At 45.6% G+C, this 18,270-nt stretch overlaps 1 protein-coding gene across 7 annotated transcripts in view; it reads right to left on the bottom strand.

Annotated features, from left to right (window-relative positions):
• The window catches only part of LOC143842871 (cytochrome P450 2J5-like), a 78,342-nt gene extending 61,762 nt beyond the window's left edge, over positions 1-16,580 (bottom strand). For 3 of the 7 annotated variants that reach the window (XR_013233383.1, XR_013233382.1, XM_077348155.1), the window contains exons 1-4: positions 12,339-13,010; positions 8,799-8,915; positions 7,746-8,073; positions 5,879-6,041 (exon numbers count right to left, since the gene is read on the bottom strand). Coding sequence is in view for 5 of the 7 variants with exons in the window: in XM_077348155.1 (XP_077204270.1) it covers positions 5,879-6,041; positions 7,746-7,907 (325 nt within the window). In the remaining 2 variants the exon portion in view is untranslated. Of the gene's footprint in view, positions 1-5,878; positions 6,042-7,745; positions 8,074-8,798; positions 8,916-11,595; positions 11,651-12,338; positions 13,011-14,590; positions 14,665-16,074 lie in introns of those variants that run through there. The other 4 variants (XM_077348156.1, XM_077348158.1, XM_077348159.1 and 1 more) reach the window with 4 other exon arrangements.
• Positions 16,581-18,270: the final 1,690 nt, after the last annotated feature.

Genomic DNA, 18,270 nt, shown 5'->3' with positions numbered 1-18,270 from the left:
TGTGCTGTAAATTTAATAGTAGGGTGGGCATGATTCAGCTACTGGTCAAAATGTACAAAAAGTTCTGTGTGATCAAAAACAATAAAAATGTCATCCAGAAATCTGGTGTAAAATAAACAATTAGCAAAATAGGGATTCATCTCTTCATTAAGTATTAAGGTCTCCTCCAAAGACAACATGAGCATGTTGGTTACTACGGACACCAAAGCTGTGCCCACGGCCAAACCCCATACCTGTAGGAATACTTGGTTTTCAAAAGTAAAATAATTATTATCCTACACTATCTCAAGTAAATCCATTAAAAATGGGTGGGAGGATGTGGACCCAGGGATTTTGTCAAATATCTACCACAATATCCCTTTGTATGAGGGTTATTCGTATATAGGGCATTCATGTCTACGGTTATGAGAGTCACCCGGCCATGTACAAATACATTTTCAATGGAATTTATAAGTGGGTAGTATCTTTTAATATACAGTTATTGTTGGAGGGTAGTAGTTTTTGCAGATGGTAATTAAATATTGAGATAAAGGCCCCGTGATCGATCCACACTGAGCTATGATTGGTCTGGCAGGAATCAGAGTGATCCTATGAATTTTAGGTAGAAGGTAAAAATAGGACATTTTATAAAAAGGTAGGATGAAGAATTCACCTTCCTGCTTTGAAATATAATTCAATGGATTCAATAAATATTCTAATTAATCTGACCATAGATTTTGCCTTTTCCCAGGAGCTTTTACTATAATGTGTCTCATTAGATAGTTGTATATAAGCTTGCATAAGATATGCCTGTTTATGCCAAATTACTACCCCCACCACAACATATATCAGCCGTCCTAATTACTATGGTGTCATCCATTTGAAGAGATCTAAGTTACTGAAGAGCCCCTTGTGGCGCAGGGTAGTAAGAGAGCCAACATGCTGTCGGAAGCTCTGACCATGAGGCTGGGAGTTCAATCGCAAGGTTGACTCAGCCTTCCATCCTTCTGAGGTCGGTAAAATGAGTACCCAGCTTGCTGGGGGGTAAAACAGTAACAACTGGGGAAGGGAATGGCAAACCACCCTGTACTGAATCTGCCAAGAAAACGCTAGAGGGGTCACCCCAGGGGTCAGAGATGACTTGGTGCTTGCACAGGGGACACCTTTACCTTTACGTTTAAGTGCCTGAAATTCCTTTTCAGAGACATTGATCCTATAATTATTTATTTATTTACATTTTGATTTATATACTGCTGTTCCCCAGATGGGCTCACGGTACTTTACAATAATAAATGTGTATGTTTTTTCTCCATAATGGATAAATACATCTCTTAGACTGAGACTGAGATAGTCTTCAACCTTTTGGTGATAGTCTTTAACTTTTGTTTTAACTCGTCTTTTGAAATTAAAAGAAACATCTGCTACCTGTTCTCAGTCTTTAGAAGGATTTAGAGGCAAATCTAAATTTATACTACCACTAGGGGCAAAGCCCGTTGTATCCAAGAATACGACTGGCGCTAGAGCTTGGCAGTGGGAAGAGGAAGGGGAGGAGTTGTCCAGTCTGTAAGGGCATGGGGTTGAATGTGTGTGTTGTGTGGGAGGTTGTGGTGGCATGGTGGCAAATGAGGGCATGGGTGTGGAGATATGGGTGTCAAGAACCTGTGGTGTGGAATGTTCGTTGATTGTGGGAGAGGACTGACCTTTGGGAATTTTGGCATAGTGGTTACAGATGAGCTTTCCAGAGCCATGTCCTCAGATATGTGAAGGGAAAATCAGACTAGAGACTCTTCTTAGGGGAAAATTATATGGCAACCAATTCCTCCCAGTTCTGCGTCATTTCCCTTCTTGTGTGAATTAGGCCACATTTACCGAAATGCCCCTCTGCCCTAATACACATGGGGTAGTCACAGTACACAGGTGTCCACCCTGTTCCTTCTTTTCCATTTTTTCACTGTTGATAAAATGTTATGTGCCCACATGCGTCTTTCATGGTTTCTCCTTAGAAGAACGGATTTTTGTACCCTATTGCTTACTACCCAAAGGGATCTCAAAGCGGTTTACAAACACCTATTCAATTTGTCTCTCCACAATAGTCAACCTGCGAGGTATGTGGGGTTGTGAGAGATCTGAGAGAACTAGGAATGGGCCGCAGTGACCCACCAGGCCTCAGGTGTCTCAAAGCATTTTCCAATCGTCTTCCCTTTCTCTCCCCATAGCAGACTCCCCATGAGGGAGGTGGGGTAGCGAGCCTCCCAGGGAAGCTGGCAACCCTAAAAGGAAGACTCTCTGTGCACAGCAGTCTTGACCTTAGTAAGGTTTTTTATGCTGTTTTTTATTTGCCAGGTAAAGGTTATTTGCCAGGCCAATAAGTCATTTCAGTTACCACGTGTCTCCAGACATTTACTTGTTCTCTATTTACAGTTTCCGGCTGAAAATATTTATTTAGATCTTCCTGTACTTTCCGGACTCACAGGACTGATGCTGGTCTGCCTGTCTGCACCCCAGAATACAAACAGTTGCTGGTAAGGGCTGGCCATAACCCATAGCCCAGGAGGGACAGCCCTGCACCATTCCCTCCCAACTGCAGGCAAAAATGGCTCCTTTGAAGGCTGGACTCTGAGGCATTGTACGATTTTGAAGTCCCACCTCCAAACCTCCAGGAATATTTCCATCCCAGGGGTATCCAACCTCCAGGTGGGGCCTGGAGAGCTCCTGGAATTACAGCTCACCCGCAGAGTATAAAGATCAGCTCCCCAGGCAGAAAGGGCTACTTTGGACAGGGTTGTGGTAGAGAAGAAACATTTCAGGCCTCCCACACAGGTTGTTGTTGAATTGAAAGATGTGAGGCCTACTGCACAGGGTTGTTGTGCAGATGAAACAGAAGACACCAGAAGGCCTAACTCAGCAGAATAATGCTATGCAGTGACCTCAAATCTGCAGAGAATTGCAAAGAAAAAAGACACATGGCTTGGCTGTGTCTAACCCCTGGCCAGAGCAGTATTTTAAGTGAGAAGGGGCTTTTCTGTGGCCTCCCTGCCAGGCAACTGTTTGGCAGAAGGGGAAAGCCCCCCCCCCTCAAAAGGAAGGCCCTCAGGCTCCCCTGCGTTGCTCTTGGAAAGGCCTCTTCCCCTCAGTTAGGGCCTGTCAGAGGCTCCTTCGCAGCATTCCTTGAGGGGGGGACCTCCTGCCAGCTCTGTCAGGGTTCTGAGGCAGTTGGACTTGACAGTTAGGACAGCCTTGGGGCGAAAAGGGCTGGCACAACCTGTGTTCTCATCCCCTTTGGCCGCCCTGCTGAACTCCTCTCCCTGCGGTGGTCAGGAGCAGACTGGCAGCCAGACTGGGCAGGGTGAATGGATGGAATTTTGATCTGTCCTGGTGAGGGGCCAATTGGAAGGTGCTTCGTGCATCTCCCCATTGGCTCCTTGGCCCTTGAGTGGCACTTTGAGGGGCGAATCAGGAGCCGCGAAGCAGCATGTGGCCCGCGTTTTGCCGGTTGGGGACCCCTGGTTTATATGATCACTGTTTGTTTAGATTTAATCCCTGGGAGAAATATTGTGAAACAAATATAGCAGAACTGTAGACCTGGATGTGTAAATATACCCTTCTTAATTGTGGGATGTGGAGTGTAATTATCTGAGACCCTGTTGTTAAAATTCATGCAGCCAACCTGGTGTAGTGGTTAGGAGTGCGGACTTCTAATCTGGCGAACCGGGTTTGATTTCCCGCTCCCCCACATGCAGCCAGCTGGGTGACCTTGGGCTCGCCACAGCACTGAGAAAGCTGTCCTGTGATTCTCAATATCAGATTTGTGTCCATTTATCCAAGGGGTTTGACCTGCTTGCCTAATGTAGGAAGCAGAAGGGTATTGGCACTTAATAGCATCGTAATGGCATTTAATGATGCCTTTGGCAATTGGAAACTATTCTGTTTCTCTGTTTTAATGACAGCATCTTGTCCTGGGTACAGATTGTACATCAACATCAGAAGTTGTGGCACACGCCTTGCCTTTAAAACCAGCCACAGCCTTGCGTAATCCACAAAGTCAGAAGCTGAGAAGGAACCTGTGAAACACATGCTGATTTTCTCTTGAAATCCGTTCATATGTTCCAGTAACCCACATAAATTTGCAATGGGATATCGAGTGCCTCTTCGTTTTCTGAATCTGGCTGGAACATTTAATATTACCCGTTCCCTATATCAGTGGGCGTCAACCTGTGGCCCCACTTATTATTGAATGTTGTGGTTTTTAATGTCAGATTTATGTCCTTTCTGAGTGGGGCCACACTCAGCTATTTTCGGCCCTGCCCCCAGTCTGGTAAAATGAGCTCCTGGAAGAGCTACGGGCCCTGCGGGATTTGAATTAATCTGTGATGGCCTGGCAGGGTAGTTAGGCCTGGGCCACTGCACTGTTAGGTCTGCATTGTTAGGCCTGTGCTACTGCATTGTTAGGTCTGGGTTTGCATATCGCAAGGGTGTTATGTAGCCAGGAGATCCTAAGATTGTCTGGCAGCCAGGCAAGAGATCTTCAGAGGTGGCTTTCCATTGCCAGCCCATGTATCATGGCCCTGGTATGCCTTGGAGGTCACCATTCCAAATGCCAGCAACGGCCAACTCTGCTTCGCTTCTGATTGGGCTTGCCTGGGCTAGCCAGGTCAGGTGACCTTGGCAGAGGTGATAATGAAACACAGCTGGCAACTTGGTTGTTTCAGGCTCTGTACTCAGAGACCATGTACATGTTAGGAAGTGTACTGCTGTGGGTGAGAAATTTGTGTCTGTGTGTGGGCTCTTTCTGCTAAATGAGGCCTTCTCAAGGCCCAACCAGTAGAACAAGAAAGTTATAGGTTGCGACATACCCAGGGCCATTCCGCACAAGGACCAATGTTGCCAAACCAATGTTCACAAAGCAGAAACACTATAGTGGAATTTCGGCGTTCCGCATAACTTCATTTGTAGTGGAATCCAGCAGCCTTTCATGCGTTCCCCGCAGGAATGACTAGAAAGGAAGCGATATTTTTCTACGCTTGTTCCCGCCCCTGGCCGTCAATCAAATGGAACAGCCAATGGGCGGTTGTTATCATGCTCCCCAAAAGCCCCTTTCCCTATAAGCACAGTTTTTATTTTTTTTTTTTAAAACACACGTTGCAACTAATATGTGTTGATTCGTTGCAACGGAGAGACCCATCTAGCTGGCATGTGAGCTGGAGATTCATCGTTAAAACGCTCCCCCCCACACACGGGTGCGATTTTTGGGTGAAATTAAAGGGAACTGGCGAACAGGGGGCTGTGTTGTGCTTGGGGACTTAGGGGAGCTTTAAAGCACTTCTGTGGAGGGACTGTAGCCGGAGAAGTCTTTTTCGCAAGTGTTGTAGGTTGTTTGCAAGAGTGTAGCGATTTTCTGAAATTGAATCCACTTTTCTGGATTCCCCGGAAATCGCTACAACGAAGTGATTTTGGCGCTAGTGTTGCAGGAGTGTTGCAGATTGCTCACGACGTCATGCGGAATGCAGTTTTACTGGTGAAAACAAAATGTACGAGTAGTGCTGTACTAAAGTCGTGCGGAATGGCTCCCAAATTCTGTCCCTGCAACAAAGGAATTGAAAAACTTTCCTCTCAAGTTCTCCTCAGATCCCCTTCAGATTACTGCAAACAGAGGTCTCCTCTGTGGACTGTCCAGTTTATGTAGTAGAAAAGAGGAACAACCAGTTCAGAGGCAGTGCCAAGTAGCTAAGCTAATAAATGCAGAAAAATTTTCATTTCCAGTTTTGACCAGACAGAGAAATGTAAATGTAACTGCAACCTTCAGGAGCTTCCTTTGCTCTCTCTTGTGCCTTGTACCTGCAGGGTACACTCAAACAATATTGGGTTGTTGTTGCTTTTTTAACTCTTCCCAAGGACTTACCCGATTCCTGTCCTAAAGCTTTCAAGAAAGGAGTTGACAGCCGTTCAGCAAAATCTTCTGAATGGTTGATCAGGCCTTCTTTCACTGCTTCATATCCAGACAGTGCAACGATAGGCATTTGCCCCAGCCACAGCATAGAAATGCTTCCATACTGTTTGGACAGCTGCCATTTCCATGGAAAGAGACAAGAGAAAAGATTAAATTAATTCAGCTGGTTTGTTTCACTGTCACATGTGCAGTTCAGTCTTCTTTACCTTTTCAGCTCCTGGTCAAGTGACCAGTCCATCTCTCCTCTGTCCATTTCCCTCCTCCCAGATTCCTGCTTTTCCCCACGTGGGTGTAGTTTGCACGGGGCTTTTTACCCACTCCCAGTTTGAATGAATCCCTCGCATCTACACTGAACTGGATTGCCATTTTGATTTGGGGCACTTTACATTTTCCCTCTGCAACATGCATGATTGATCCGAAGTGACCCTAACATTCCCCCACAATATCCAGATGTGGATATACCCCTCAGTATTTGAAAAACCACCATCAGTAAGTGTGCAGATATCTGCTTTTCGCAAATTAACTTCCTTCTCTGTGCCTTGTAGCAAAGCAGTCTTCCCTGACTGGCAAGGGCATCAGTGCAAAGACTTCCTCGTTCCTGGATGCAAGGCTTGTCTTAAAGTGACTGCACACCAGAAGGTCTAACTCAGCAGAGATTTGCCTCTTGGATTTATTCCCCCCTCCTCTGCTGTCTCCAAACCTCTAACTCCCCACCCCCTCATTCAAGACAAGAAAGAAAGAGACTCCTGCTGAGCTTGGCTCCCCGCCCCGCTCTGAGCTTCCCCAATCAAATGCAGAACAATTTCTGTTTCAATGGGGAGGGGCTGGTCTCTGCTCCCTTTCCTGGGGGCATTCTCTTAAAGCTTTCCAATCCTCTAACTCCCCACCCCCTCATGGGCACAAACCCGCAGGCCGGTACCAGGCCGTGGAGCCCTGAATACCAGGCAGTGGCAGGGGGAAGGAGGCATGGCTGCCGGCGCTCCAGTGGGCATGACTCCCTCCCCCCCCCCATGGCGTGGCGCTTCAGCGGCCGATCGCTCCTGGGCCTTCAAATGCTGAAATTATATATTTCATTCAACGTTGATAGGAACTGATGAGGTGGTTAATACCATAAAGGTTTATTGAGGTGGCCGATTCTGCCACTTTTCCAGGCATGTTTCTATTGCCAATCAGTGCAAAGCGGATTTCAGGTAACACCTTCAGGGTTTGAAAAGTCCGTAGTGATGCATTGTGCTAAAACTTATGCTGCTTTGGAAGAGCCGTTCTTTCCTTTGGCAACCTGTTAGAATCATAGAATCATAGAGCTGGAAGGGGCCATACAGGCCATCTAGTCCAACCCCCTGCTCAACCCCCTGCAGGTTCAGCCCAAAGCCTCAGCCCAAAGCATCCTAAAGCATCTTGTTCCTGCCATCAGGTACATGGTTCCTTGATCTCCACATTATTTGGACTGTTCAGAGACCACCAATAATAATAATAAAAAAAAACAGTTTGCTTAGGTGGAACTGATGATAATTCAGTGCCCATGCAGTTGCTTAGACAAGCTACCTTGCTTCCTTGCAAGTGCCCTTCCTTCAAATTGCACACCTGTGTGGTTATCAGGAGGCATATAGAGAGAGAATATTTGTAGACAACTTCTTGGGAAGAGAGGTCAGAGCGTCTCTCCTTGCTGAAAGCTCCACATAGATGCAGACCAGATATGTAAAATTGCCTAGATGACTTCCAAAAGTAATCATCTACCCCAAAAGATCTAGTAAGAAAACAATTAAAAATAGTTCTGACTTTAATTAGCTATATAGATTAATCATATGGAATTACATACCTTGATGAAAGTATCTTTATGAACCCTGACCCCTATTCGCCAAATACTTCCAATGATGGGTAGCCGAAGGGGCCCAGGAGGGTAGGACGTGTGTGACCAGCGTTGTCTCAGGAAGTGAAGCAGCAGGAGACACATCAACAGGGCAATCAACACTCCCAACATGATCCTTGCTTCTTTATCTCTGTCTTACTATCTTTCCAATGCAGGGACTGGATGTCCTTCTTGAAGTGGATGTTCTTTTCTTATACGCTGCCACCACCCCTTTCAATTATCCTGTGGCATCTTTTTATGCACTCTTTAGTTAAGTACGCAGGATGTCTCCGAGAACCTGCAAAAATAATTTTAGGATGAGGTCATCCGTGCATCCATGAATTACCACCATGATGTGATTGCTCAATGATTTCTGGAGGAGAAAGCCTTATTACAAAGTCCTTGATCACCTAATGGTTTCAACTCTTCACAAAATCCTGAAAATTCATGCATTTAAAAATCAAAACAAATAACTTGCTCCATCATTTTATCATCCTCAAGTTATCTAGAAACATAGCTGGTGGAATTTCAGGTTTTGGCCTGGCTAGAATGGGGGAAGCATGCCTAGGCAGAATCTCTCTGTTGGACATCTTCTTGTGGCTTCAGTTTAAAGCTCTCCTGGTGAATTTCCTCAAGTTCTTGCCAAACACATTCTTTCCCAACTTGGATAAGTGAAATCCATTATGTGCTGGTAGTCCTTCTAGAAAACCCGTCCAATTCAGAAGAAGAAGAAGAAGGTTCTTATATGCCGCTTTTCTCTACCTAAAGGAGTCTCAAAGTGGCTTCCATTCGCCTCCCCTTTCCTCTCCCCACAACAGAAACCCTGTGAGGTGGGTGAGGCTGAGAGAGCCCTGATATTACCGCTGAGTCACAACAGCTTTCTCAGTGCCGTGGTGAGCCCAAGGTCACCCAGGTGGCTGCATGTGGGGAGTTCAGAATCAAACCCAGTTTACCAGATTAGAAGTCCGCCCTCCCACCCATTACACTAAACTGGCTCTCAGGATTGCAGAATCCAATTCCCACCTGCCAACCACCACCAATGCAGCCAGCAGTTCACATCTGTTATTGTCCATGGTCCACCTCCAGCACCAGATTCATTCCCTTCACTGTGCTTCACTTCACGGAGATTCCCTTTTGCCTCTATATTAAAGCAAAATATACCATCCTAATATTCCAAATCCTGGGTGATTCCAATTTAAGAAATAAAATTTAAAAGATTCATGGCCCATCTGAAGAATCTATGGAGGATTCACAGATATATCCACAGGCACAGATCTGAAGGATTACTTGCAGGCTACAAAAATTATTGCATAACCTCATCTTCTTTATCAAACTTAAGTTGAAAACTTGCAATTTCCCACTTCTTAGTGTGTGGCTGCCCTATCTATGATCCTTTTAGGAATTCCAAATAATTCTTGAGACAACTGCATGCCCCAGGTCAGTATAGTAGAGCTCTCAGGAGTTATTTCAGATATGGAAAGCAATGAGGGGAAGGCTGGAATCTACAGAAAAATGCCCATCCGGCTGGACCATAATCAGATAATATTGGAGTGTTTGCAGCACTATCGGCTGCATGAAACTCTATGACATGAACTCCCATTTGGAACAGAACATTGTGGAGGTATAATTTACAGGCAGTGAGAACCTCCATCAGTCACTTTAAGATCACAAGCTCTTCCCAATGAGGAAGGAGAAAACTTTCCCTGCAGACTCATGTAGCGTCAAGGGATCAGGAATAAGCAAAGGTACAAGGAGCCTTTGAGAGTGGGCCCTGGTGATGTTGAGATTAGGGGAAGAAATGGGCCTTGGAAAAGTAAATGAGAACATTTCTCATTGAGCCCATTCCATGTGCCCTGGATAGAATCACAGAGTTGAAAGGGGCCATCCAGGCCATCTAGTCCAACCCCCAGCAGGATTTCTCAACCAGGGTTCGTGGCCCTGGAAGGGTTTCCTATACAAATGGGAGTTAATTAATTCTTCATAATATTTAAAATTTGTTAATCATTTATTGGGTGATATGACCATATATGGTCGTGTTGATTCCCCCATGTCCAATGATGAACCAGGAGGGGGATGGGAGGGGCCCCGCATGGTCATGTACACAGCTGTGCTTCCCAATCAGCTTCTGCACAGTTGCACCACTTCTGGGGCTTCCTGAAGGTTAAATTCTTAATGGATTCAAAGGAAAGAGGAGGTTTCTCGCTCCCTGATTTTCAAATTTATCCTGAATCAACTTCTTTGACTTGGATAAAAGATTGGATTCAACTGAAGGACAAGAAGCCATTAGACCTTGAAGGATTCAACTAACATAGAATCATAGAATCATAGAATCATAGAGTTGGAAGGGGCCATACAGGCCATCTAGTCCAACCCCCTGCTCAACGCAGGTCTAGCCCTAAGCATCCTAAAGCATCCAAGAAAAGTGTGTATCCAACCTTTGCTTGAAGACTGCCAGTGAGGGGGAGCTCACCACCTCCTTAGGCAGCCTATTCCACTGCTGAACTATTCTGACTGTGAAAAACTTTTTCCTGATATCTAGCCAACAGTTTAGTTGGCATTCATACATTTGGCATGACAAGGATAGGATCCATATGGAATTTAAGGAACATTGTATTAGGAAAAATTGAATTATGGGATGGAAAAAATACAAAGGCTTGAACCACTTAAAACACTATGGTTGTCACCAGAAGAAATGCTTAGGAGGTCAGGAAAAAGGGGTAAATCAGATTGGCTTACATATAAAGATTTGATTTATACAGAATGAAAGGATTTTAAATTACAGTCTAGAGAAGAACTTCAGGGAAAAATGATTGATTGGTTTTTATATGTTAGTATGTAGAACCCTCCAACATTTAAGACATTAATTTATTCATTGTTTCATTGTTTAATTTTACTTATTATAGAATCATAGAATCATAGAGTTGGAAGGGGCCATGCAGGCCATCTAGTCCAACCCCCTGCTCATCGCAGGATCAGCCCTAAGCATCCTAAAGCATCCAAGAAAAGTGTGTATCCAACCTTTGCTTGAAGACTGCCAGTGAGGGGGAGCTCACCACCTCCTTAGGCAGCCTATTCCACTGCTGAACTACTCTGACTGTGAAAATTTTTTCCTGATATCTAGCTTATCGTTGTAATTGTACTTTAAACCCATTACTGCATGTCCTCTACAGCCAACGGAAACAGCATCCTGCCCTCCTCCAAGTGACAACCTTTCAAATACTTAAAGAGGGCTATCATGTCCCCTCTCAACCTCCATATGATTCATATGGCATGGAAATTAATTTGTACCTTTTGAATTTAGGACTCAACCACTGATGAAAAGATATTCAAAATGGATATTATCTAGAAACCTTTATGGTTGATTCTTTATCTATATACAATTGTATTAAAATTCAATATATGTTATTAGAACAAGAATTTTGCCTTGGATAGGTTCCTTGCTTTCTATTGTGAATATTCCTTTTTTCGTGTTGTGACCTTTAGAATGCAGGTAGAAGCTTTTAGACTTGTTGAAGACAGATGAGAACAGAGAAAATGGGATGGTTTGTAGTTATAATACTAAACAGAGAAGTGAACCTGTCCCTTAGGCTTACAATAAAGTCACAATATCCAGAAACGTTAACAAATAAAGCTATACAAAATGAGAAACTAGTCTCATTTCTTGTCTTTTCTTTTATAGTGAAGGTTCCAACCAAAACAGTCTCTAGATTTGTCCTGTTTTCATAATGGGTCCTCAGTGATTATCCTTTCATTATTTGATAAGTATAAATAATTCCGAAAAGGAATGTATATCACCTTAATTGGCAAAAGAATTACTTACATAGTATATGGCCGTTGGGCCCATATCGTATGGAGATGCTTGTCAGTAGGCAGCTCTGATTAAATGGAAAGACATACTTATATTATATTAAAATATTGATATTGTGACTTCATTATAAGCCGAAAGGACAGTAAGAGAGATGAGAGGCAAAAGGAAATGTTGACATTAAACAGAAGTCTCAGTGCAGCATCCCAGGGACTTGTCCGTAGAGGAGAGCTATTATAATGGACAATTTAAAAGCAATAGCAGAAAATAATAATCTGTTCCACAATAAATTAAATGGTAATTTAGATCACTGTTTAATATGCTGAAAGAAAGGCACAGAAATACATTAACTGAAGAGGACTAGAAAGCCATTAGTAGTTAGATAATATCCTTTGTGCCCAAGGTTCTCTGTGCCCTCCCAACCATTTTCTTCTCCAAAACTACAGGACCTGACTGGGTCAGGGTTCAGTGAGCAGGGCCATTCAATGAAAACACTCTAGGTTTACAAGGCTACATTTAAAATTAATGGCACAGTTTTTTTCGGGGGCGGGCAAAGAGGGAGGTTTCCAGATGAGAAAGCCTTCCTTTGCAGCCTCAGTGCAATGAACTTTCCAAGATCAGAAACGTAAAGGGAGGTCCAAGTTTCTTGTTTGCCAAAGAGCTCCCAGTTACGACAGAGGGGAGGCAGAGCGTGCTGGATGCCTTCGGCCTGTTCTCCATCCCCCCAGCTCATGAAGGACATTTTTGGAGTCACTTACTTGGTTGTGTCGATTTTGTTTTCTTCCATGTCTAAGTGGATCAAGGAGTAGGGTTTCTACATCCCCACTTTAGTTATATATGGACACTGTTGCATCTTGGCAACTAATAACCTGGATCTCAGAGTACTAATAACCTGGATCTCAGAGTACTGCCTGCTCAGGTTTTTGAACTTTTCTGGCATTGTTTCCAGAAACATTGACTGGGCCAGGGTCACTAAGAGATAGCACGGGCAGGGAAGCCTCTCCATTTGCAGTGTGGCTTCTCTACCACCGAGGGAGCGAAAGAGGCAGAGGGGGGAGAGGGGGGGGATCCAAAGTCTGGAGTTGGACTCACACTCTCCCTGAGCTGGAACCTGGGCCGGAGAGCAAGCAAACAATGATACGAGCTGTTGATCGAGAGTGGGAGTCCAGGGAGATGGTGAAATGCATTCACAAGTCCAAGAAAAGAAGGAGAAAAAGACAAGGGAGAAAATATGGTGGAGGTGACTTCAGGGCCCCGAGCAGGGGCAGCTTGGGATCTCCATGGACCAGCAGTGAGCCTCTTTGAACTCCAAGACCCCTAAGAGCCCTTAGGGAGAGGATTCAGCGAGAATCGAGAATTCGTGTGCCTCGCCTGTTTCTCCTGGATGGAACACGTTTGTCCTCTGCCTGGATTGAGAGCTCATGTAAACGTGAACTGGTTAAGCCACCATATTCCCCACCCCCCACCCTTTTCTCTCTAGGGGAACTTATCCCTTTAGTCTGGAGCTGTAGTTCTAGGGGGTCCCCAGGTCCGACCTGGAGATTGGCATCCCCAATTGCAGTACCAGAGAGTTCTCACTCCAAATCATCCAATTTCTCTAGAGGAACTGATCTCTGTGGTCTGGTGCTGTAATCCTAGATAGGGTTGTGCGGTTCGGCCGCCAAAGCTGCCGTTCGAGCCCAAAGCAGCCAGTGCCGCAGGGTGGGGGGAGGGGTGGCACCGATGGCGGAGCTCTGCGCCTGCATGCATGCACTGACTGGTGCGCTGGCACTGGCGCCATCCCTCCCCCCCACACTGCAGCGCTGGATGCTTTGGACTTTCGCAGCTGAAGTGCATAACCCTATGGGAGCCTTCCCTTCTCCCTGGCTTCCCCCCTTGGCCCTCCCCTCTGTTTGTGGCTTAGGCCGGGGCCGTTGAGGTTTTCTCAGCCTGCAGGCATGCAGCTTGCTCAGAATTGGTGGGAGGTGACATCAAGGCAGATGCTGGCAGCCTCCATGTCAGATGGGAGGGAGGGACGGCCTAACGTCTGGCGTGCCCCAGGTTCCTTAAGACGGGGAAGCTGGCAGTTGTAGTGGTGGTGAGGCAGGCGCACCCCCCTCAAAGAAGACACAGTTTGGCTTCCCAAAGCACTGTAGGCAGGATCATCTGACCCTTGTGTGGAACCCGAACAGTGCCCTGGGGAGCCTGTCCCAGTTCCGTGATGGGCCACGGTTCCCCGAGCCACTGGGTAACCCCATGAGGTAGTGAATCTGGGTGCTTCAGGGGGTGTGTATACCAGCCTCCGCCCGTCCAGTTCAACTGGGCTGGCCCTGCTCACAAAGTCCTGCCTCTTCTAGAGACCAGTCAGCTGGGGAGTCATTTGTCACTTTTTCTGGATTCCCTCCCCAAAACAGTCTTGTTCCCCTTGCCATCCCGCCAGCTGTGACAAAATACACAGCAGAATGTACATCAACAAATCTGCAAGCTAAATAACAAGTACCATGAGCTATAACCAGTAAAACCATCATAACAAAGATAGTAACTGCAGGGAGGAGGGGTGAGTAGCTGCCCTCTTGGCTACCGTGGGAGAAGAGGCTGAGCTGTGAGCACCTGGTGCCTTATAAAGACGCCATGTGCCCCACCTCCCACTCAGATAGCCAGCTCATGCTCACGATGGAGCATCTTTCTTCCCCGGCCCTTCCACCACATCATCAGTGGTGGCCACTGCAAGTCGCAGAACGCACAACCTTGGCCAGATTGCTTATTTCCACTACATAAACCTCCCCTTATTAATTAACTTATTAATTATAATTGATTCATTAATTGTTGACTTATTAATTAACAAGTGAATAGTGGCATCTCTAAGGATCAAAGTAGATAAAAGGATTGCTTTGGAATATACTACTGAATAAGCTTGCAGAAATGCCTGGTTTTACATGTCCCCAAAATTGTATATTCTTAGCAGGCCTCATGGTTCAGATTTGCTACCAAGAAAGAGTGGTGCTTCTATGCAAAGGTAGGCAGTGCTCACCTTGAAAGACTCATGAGGTAGAACTTCATGGGGTTGATAGCCAAGCGGCTAAATTAGGTCCCTTTGCCATCCCCCAAATCACACTGAGAGAATAACCTTGTATATTTTTACTTCAGCAGAAATACAGGCACAGGGGCATGTCCCAAATTCCCCTAATCTGTGTACAGAACAAAGGATTGCATGAGACTTTATAATTTTCCATTGAAGTCTGGAAAAGAGGATGCCCTTTGGGTCAAACCAATAACTGGGGGTCTCTACCCCTTCCACATCCCACAGGAACAACCCATGGCCATTTTGCTAAGTCACCCTGACTCCAACGGTTTAATATCCACAATTCCAGTTACTTCCACTGGCCTTGGGAATAGAACATATCAGCCTTGGCAGAACACAGTCAAGAACAAGAGCAAGTTTCTGGGCCTTCCGTTACGAAACAGTCTGAAACACTAAGCTTCTCTTTACAGAACAATCGTTAAGAAAATATTATTTCACCCACTTCTCCATCAGGGTCACCAAGAGGTGGCTGTGATTCAATAGCACACTTTACCTTTTAGAATTCTGTACAGAACGTTTATTTTGATTTATTTAATCAGTAATCTCCCAGTAAGTTGGCTCGTGGCCATTCACAAAAAGAATAAAAACAGTATACAGTAAATCACATGCTTAATAATTTTCCTTAAAAAAGATCCCCAATGATCCTAAAAACAACCCCCAACATCATACAAAAGGGCTGTATACATTATTTAACATTAAAACCTTCTCCTCACACATTGGACCATTGGGACCAGTACAGATGGCAATATTGATTGGGAGTTTGGTGGAATAACATCGGGTTCCTGGTGCAGTCTAATACCATGCACAGGAACTGGGGGACAATCTCACCCCCCAGGATCACCGCCCGGCCCTAACCAAACGCCTGCTGGAAGAGCTCTGTTTTGCAGGCACTGCGGAACTCAGAGAGTCCCATTAGGTCTTGGAGCTCATCTGAGAGGTAATTCCACCAGGTAGTGTCCAGGATCGAAAAGTCCCTGGCCCTGGTCAAGGCCAGGTGTACCTCCTGGAATCCTGGGACCATCATCAAATGCATACCCACAGAGTGCAGTGCCCTGGGGGGGCATAAGGAGGTAGGTGGTCCCATAGGTAATTTACATGTAGACTTCAAAACCACTAATAATTATCTTATTAGCTGAGTACCCAGCTTGCTGGGGGGGTAAACAGTAATGACTGGGGAAGGCAGTATTAGTTGGGTACTTATAATAGTACTTCAGCAGTGGAATAGGCTGCCTAAGGAGGTGGTAAGCTCCCCCTCACTGGCAGTCTTCAAGAAACGGTTGGATACACACATTTCTTGGATGCTTTAGGATGCTTAGGGCTGATCGTGCGTTGAGCAGGGGGTTGGACTAGATGGCCTGAATGGCCCCTTCCAACTCTATGATTCTATCAGGCAATAGTAAAAGATTAGCAATGGCAGATCTGCCTAAATCTACCTTGAGGAAGCATCTGTCGAGTTCTGTTAGAGAAAACAAGGACTGAATGAATTGAGTAGGTGACAGCAAGGGTAGGATGAAGCAAATGTTTTGAAGGAGAAATGGAACACTCTGATTTGTTTAGTTTATGATGAACTGCTGCGGGGAACAGTAGAGAGCTTATAGGGGCGGGGAGCTACTGATGCACCAACTATTGGATCTGTGTTGAGTTCTTTCACTCCTTCTGGTGGTTGGAAAGTGAATGCCCTCAGCAGGCTGGCAAAGAAGAGAAAGAGCTCAACCCTTGCCAACCCTTGCTAAGAAGAAGGGGACTATGACCTAATAGGAATCACAGAAACTTGATGGGATAATACTCATAATTGGACAACTAGAATTGAGGGGTACAATCTATTCAAAAGGGACAGAGATACTCCTAGACCAAAATTACACAATTCTCAAAGAGGGGGGAAACAGTGGTCATGGTGACTTCAATTATCCAGATATCTGTTGGAAGACCAACTCTGGTAAAAATACAAACTCCGTTAATTTCTTAAATAGTCTTTCTGAAAGCTTAATTTCCCAGACAGTAGAGAAGGCAACCCGGGGCTCTGCTATTTTAGACTTGATTCTCATTAATTGGGAAGAACTGGTGGATGAATTGCAAGTAGTGAGCACACTTGGTAGTAGTGATCATGTGATTTTGGAATTACTGTGGGTCTGATCTTTTGCTGTCAACAGGAACCAGTCCTAGCTATTCTCCAAGTGACAACCGTCAAGATACTTAGAGAGCAATCACTTCCCTTCTCAACCTCTTCTCCGGGTTGAACATTCCGATGTCCCTCAGCCTTTGAGTCAACCAAATTCTTTTGACCAAGCAGTCATCTTCAAGCAGTGGTTCTCAACCGCCCTAATGCCACGACCCCTACAACAGGGGCAGGGGTGGCGCGTGCACACGTGCCACCAACGCTCCTGCTTGCCACGGCACTTGCCAAGGTGCTGACCTCCTCCCTGGCTTCCATGAGCTCCAAGGTGGCACGGAGGAGATGTCATGAACCCCTGGTTCCTGCCCCGATTTTTAGACTCTATTCCCAATGTCCCAAGTCTCCTGCCAGAATCTGGCATCCCAGTGAGACGGGAGAGCACCGCCCCACCCCTATGCTCAGCTTGCATTTCAAAGGCTTCTCCTTGCTTCCCGGACATCTCACTGCCTCTCATCTTCAAGGTTGTCTCCCCAGAGCCCATAACAACAGATGGGGGCAATTGCTTTAACAGAGCTCCATATCAAAGGGTGCTGTGATCCTGCTTTCCCACCCAGGCTGGTGTCTTGCCTTGCCCCCTTTTCCCACAGCCCAAGTATATCGGCCCTGCCATTCCCTAACATGGTGCCTGTCAAAATTCGCTGTCTGAGAGCATATGCAACATATGGACCTTTTCCTTGCTGACTTCTACCAAATAATGATTTAAAGCTTCCTACTGGAGCCCGAGAGTGATATCTTTGGAGTGAGTTTGCTGGAGGTTCAACAGCTTGGTTACTGACAGGAGGCCAATTGGCCCTTATTGGAAAGTGCTCCCTCCCTATTGGTGGCACATACCCAGGGAGAGACAATCAGAGAGGGAGTCAGTTGTCTGAATGCAATTTGAGCTGATTGGTCCTCACTGGCAGATTGCAATTTGAACTGATTGACCCTCATTGACAAAGTAGAATTTGAACTGAATGGCTGTCATTTCCAGAGTACAATTTGACTCTCATTGGTAGACTACAATTTGAACTAATTGGCCCGCATTGGACTCCGGGGAATGGTAGAGGATAGGAAGGACTGGAGGATCATTGTTCATGGGGTCACGATGGGTCGGACATGACTTTGCCTAACCTAACAACAACACCCCAGATCAGGCATGCTCTCACTCTCATAGCCTCCTCACTCGCTGCTTCTGCTACCTATGTTTTCTTCAAGGGACAGCAGGAGCCTGCAACTTGGTTGGCTGCTCATACAGGGCTTCATTAATTATCCTCACTTCCCCACCTGTAAGCTCCTCAAGGGCAAAATGCCGCCAACATTTAGGATGCCATTTTTTTTAGTAACCCTGAATCATAGAATCATAGAATAATAGAGTTGGAAGAGGCCTCATGGGTCATCTAGTCCAACCCCCTGCACTATGCAGGACACTCACATCCCAATTGCTCATCTACTGTAACCTGCCACCCCTTTGGCTTCA

Source organism: Paroedura picta, chromosome 8 (assembly GCF_049243985.1).
Source record: "Paroedura picta isolate Pp20150507F chromosome 8, Ppicta_v3.0, whole genome shotgun sequence".
In the NCBI taxonomy this organism is placed as follows: domain Eukaryota; kingdom Metazoa; phylum Chordata; class Lepidosauria; order Squamata; family Gekkonidae; genus Paroedura; species Paroedura picta.
Note: the sequence above shows the minus strand (reverse complement) of the source record. Positions and strands in the feature narration are given on the sequence as shown.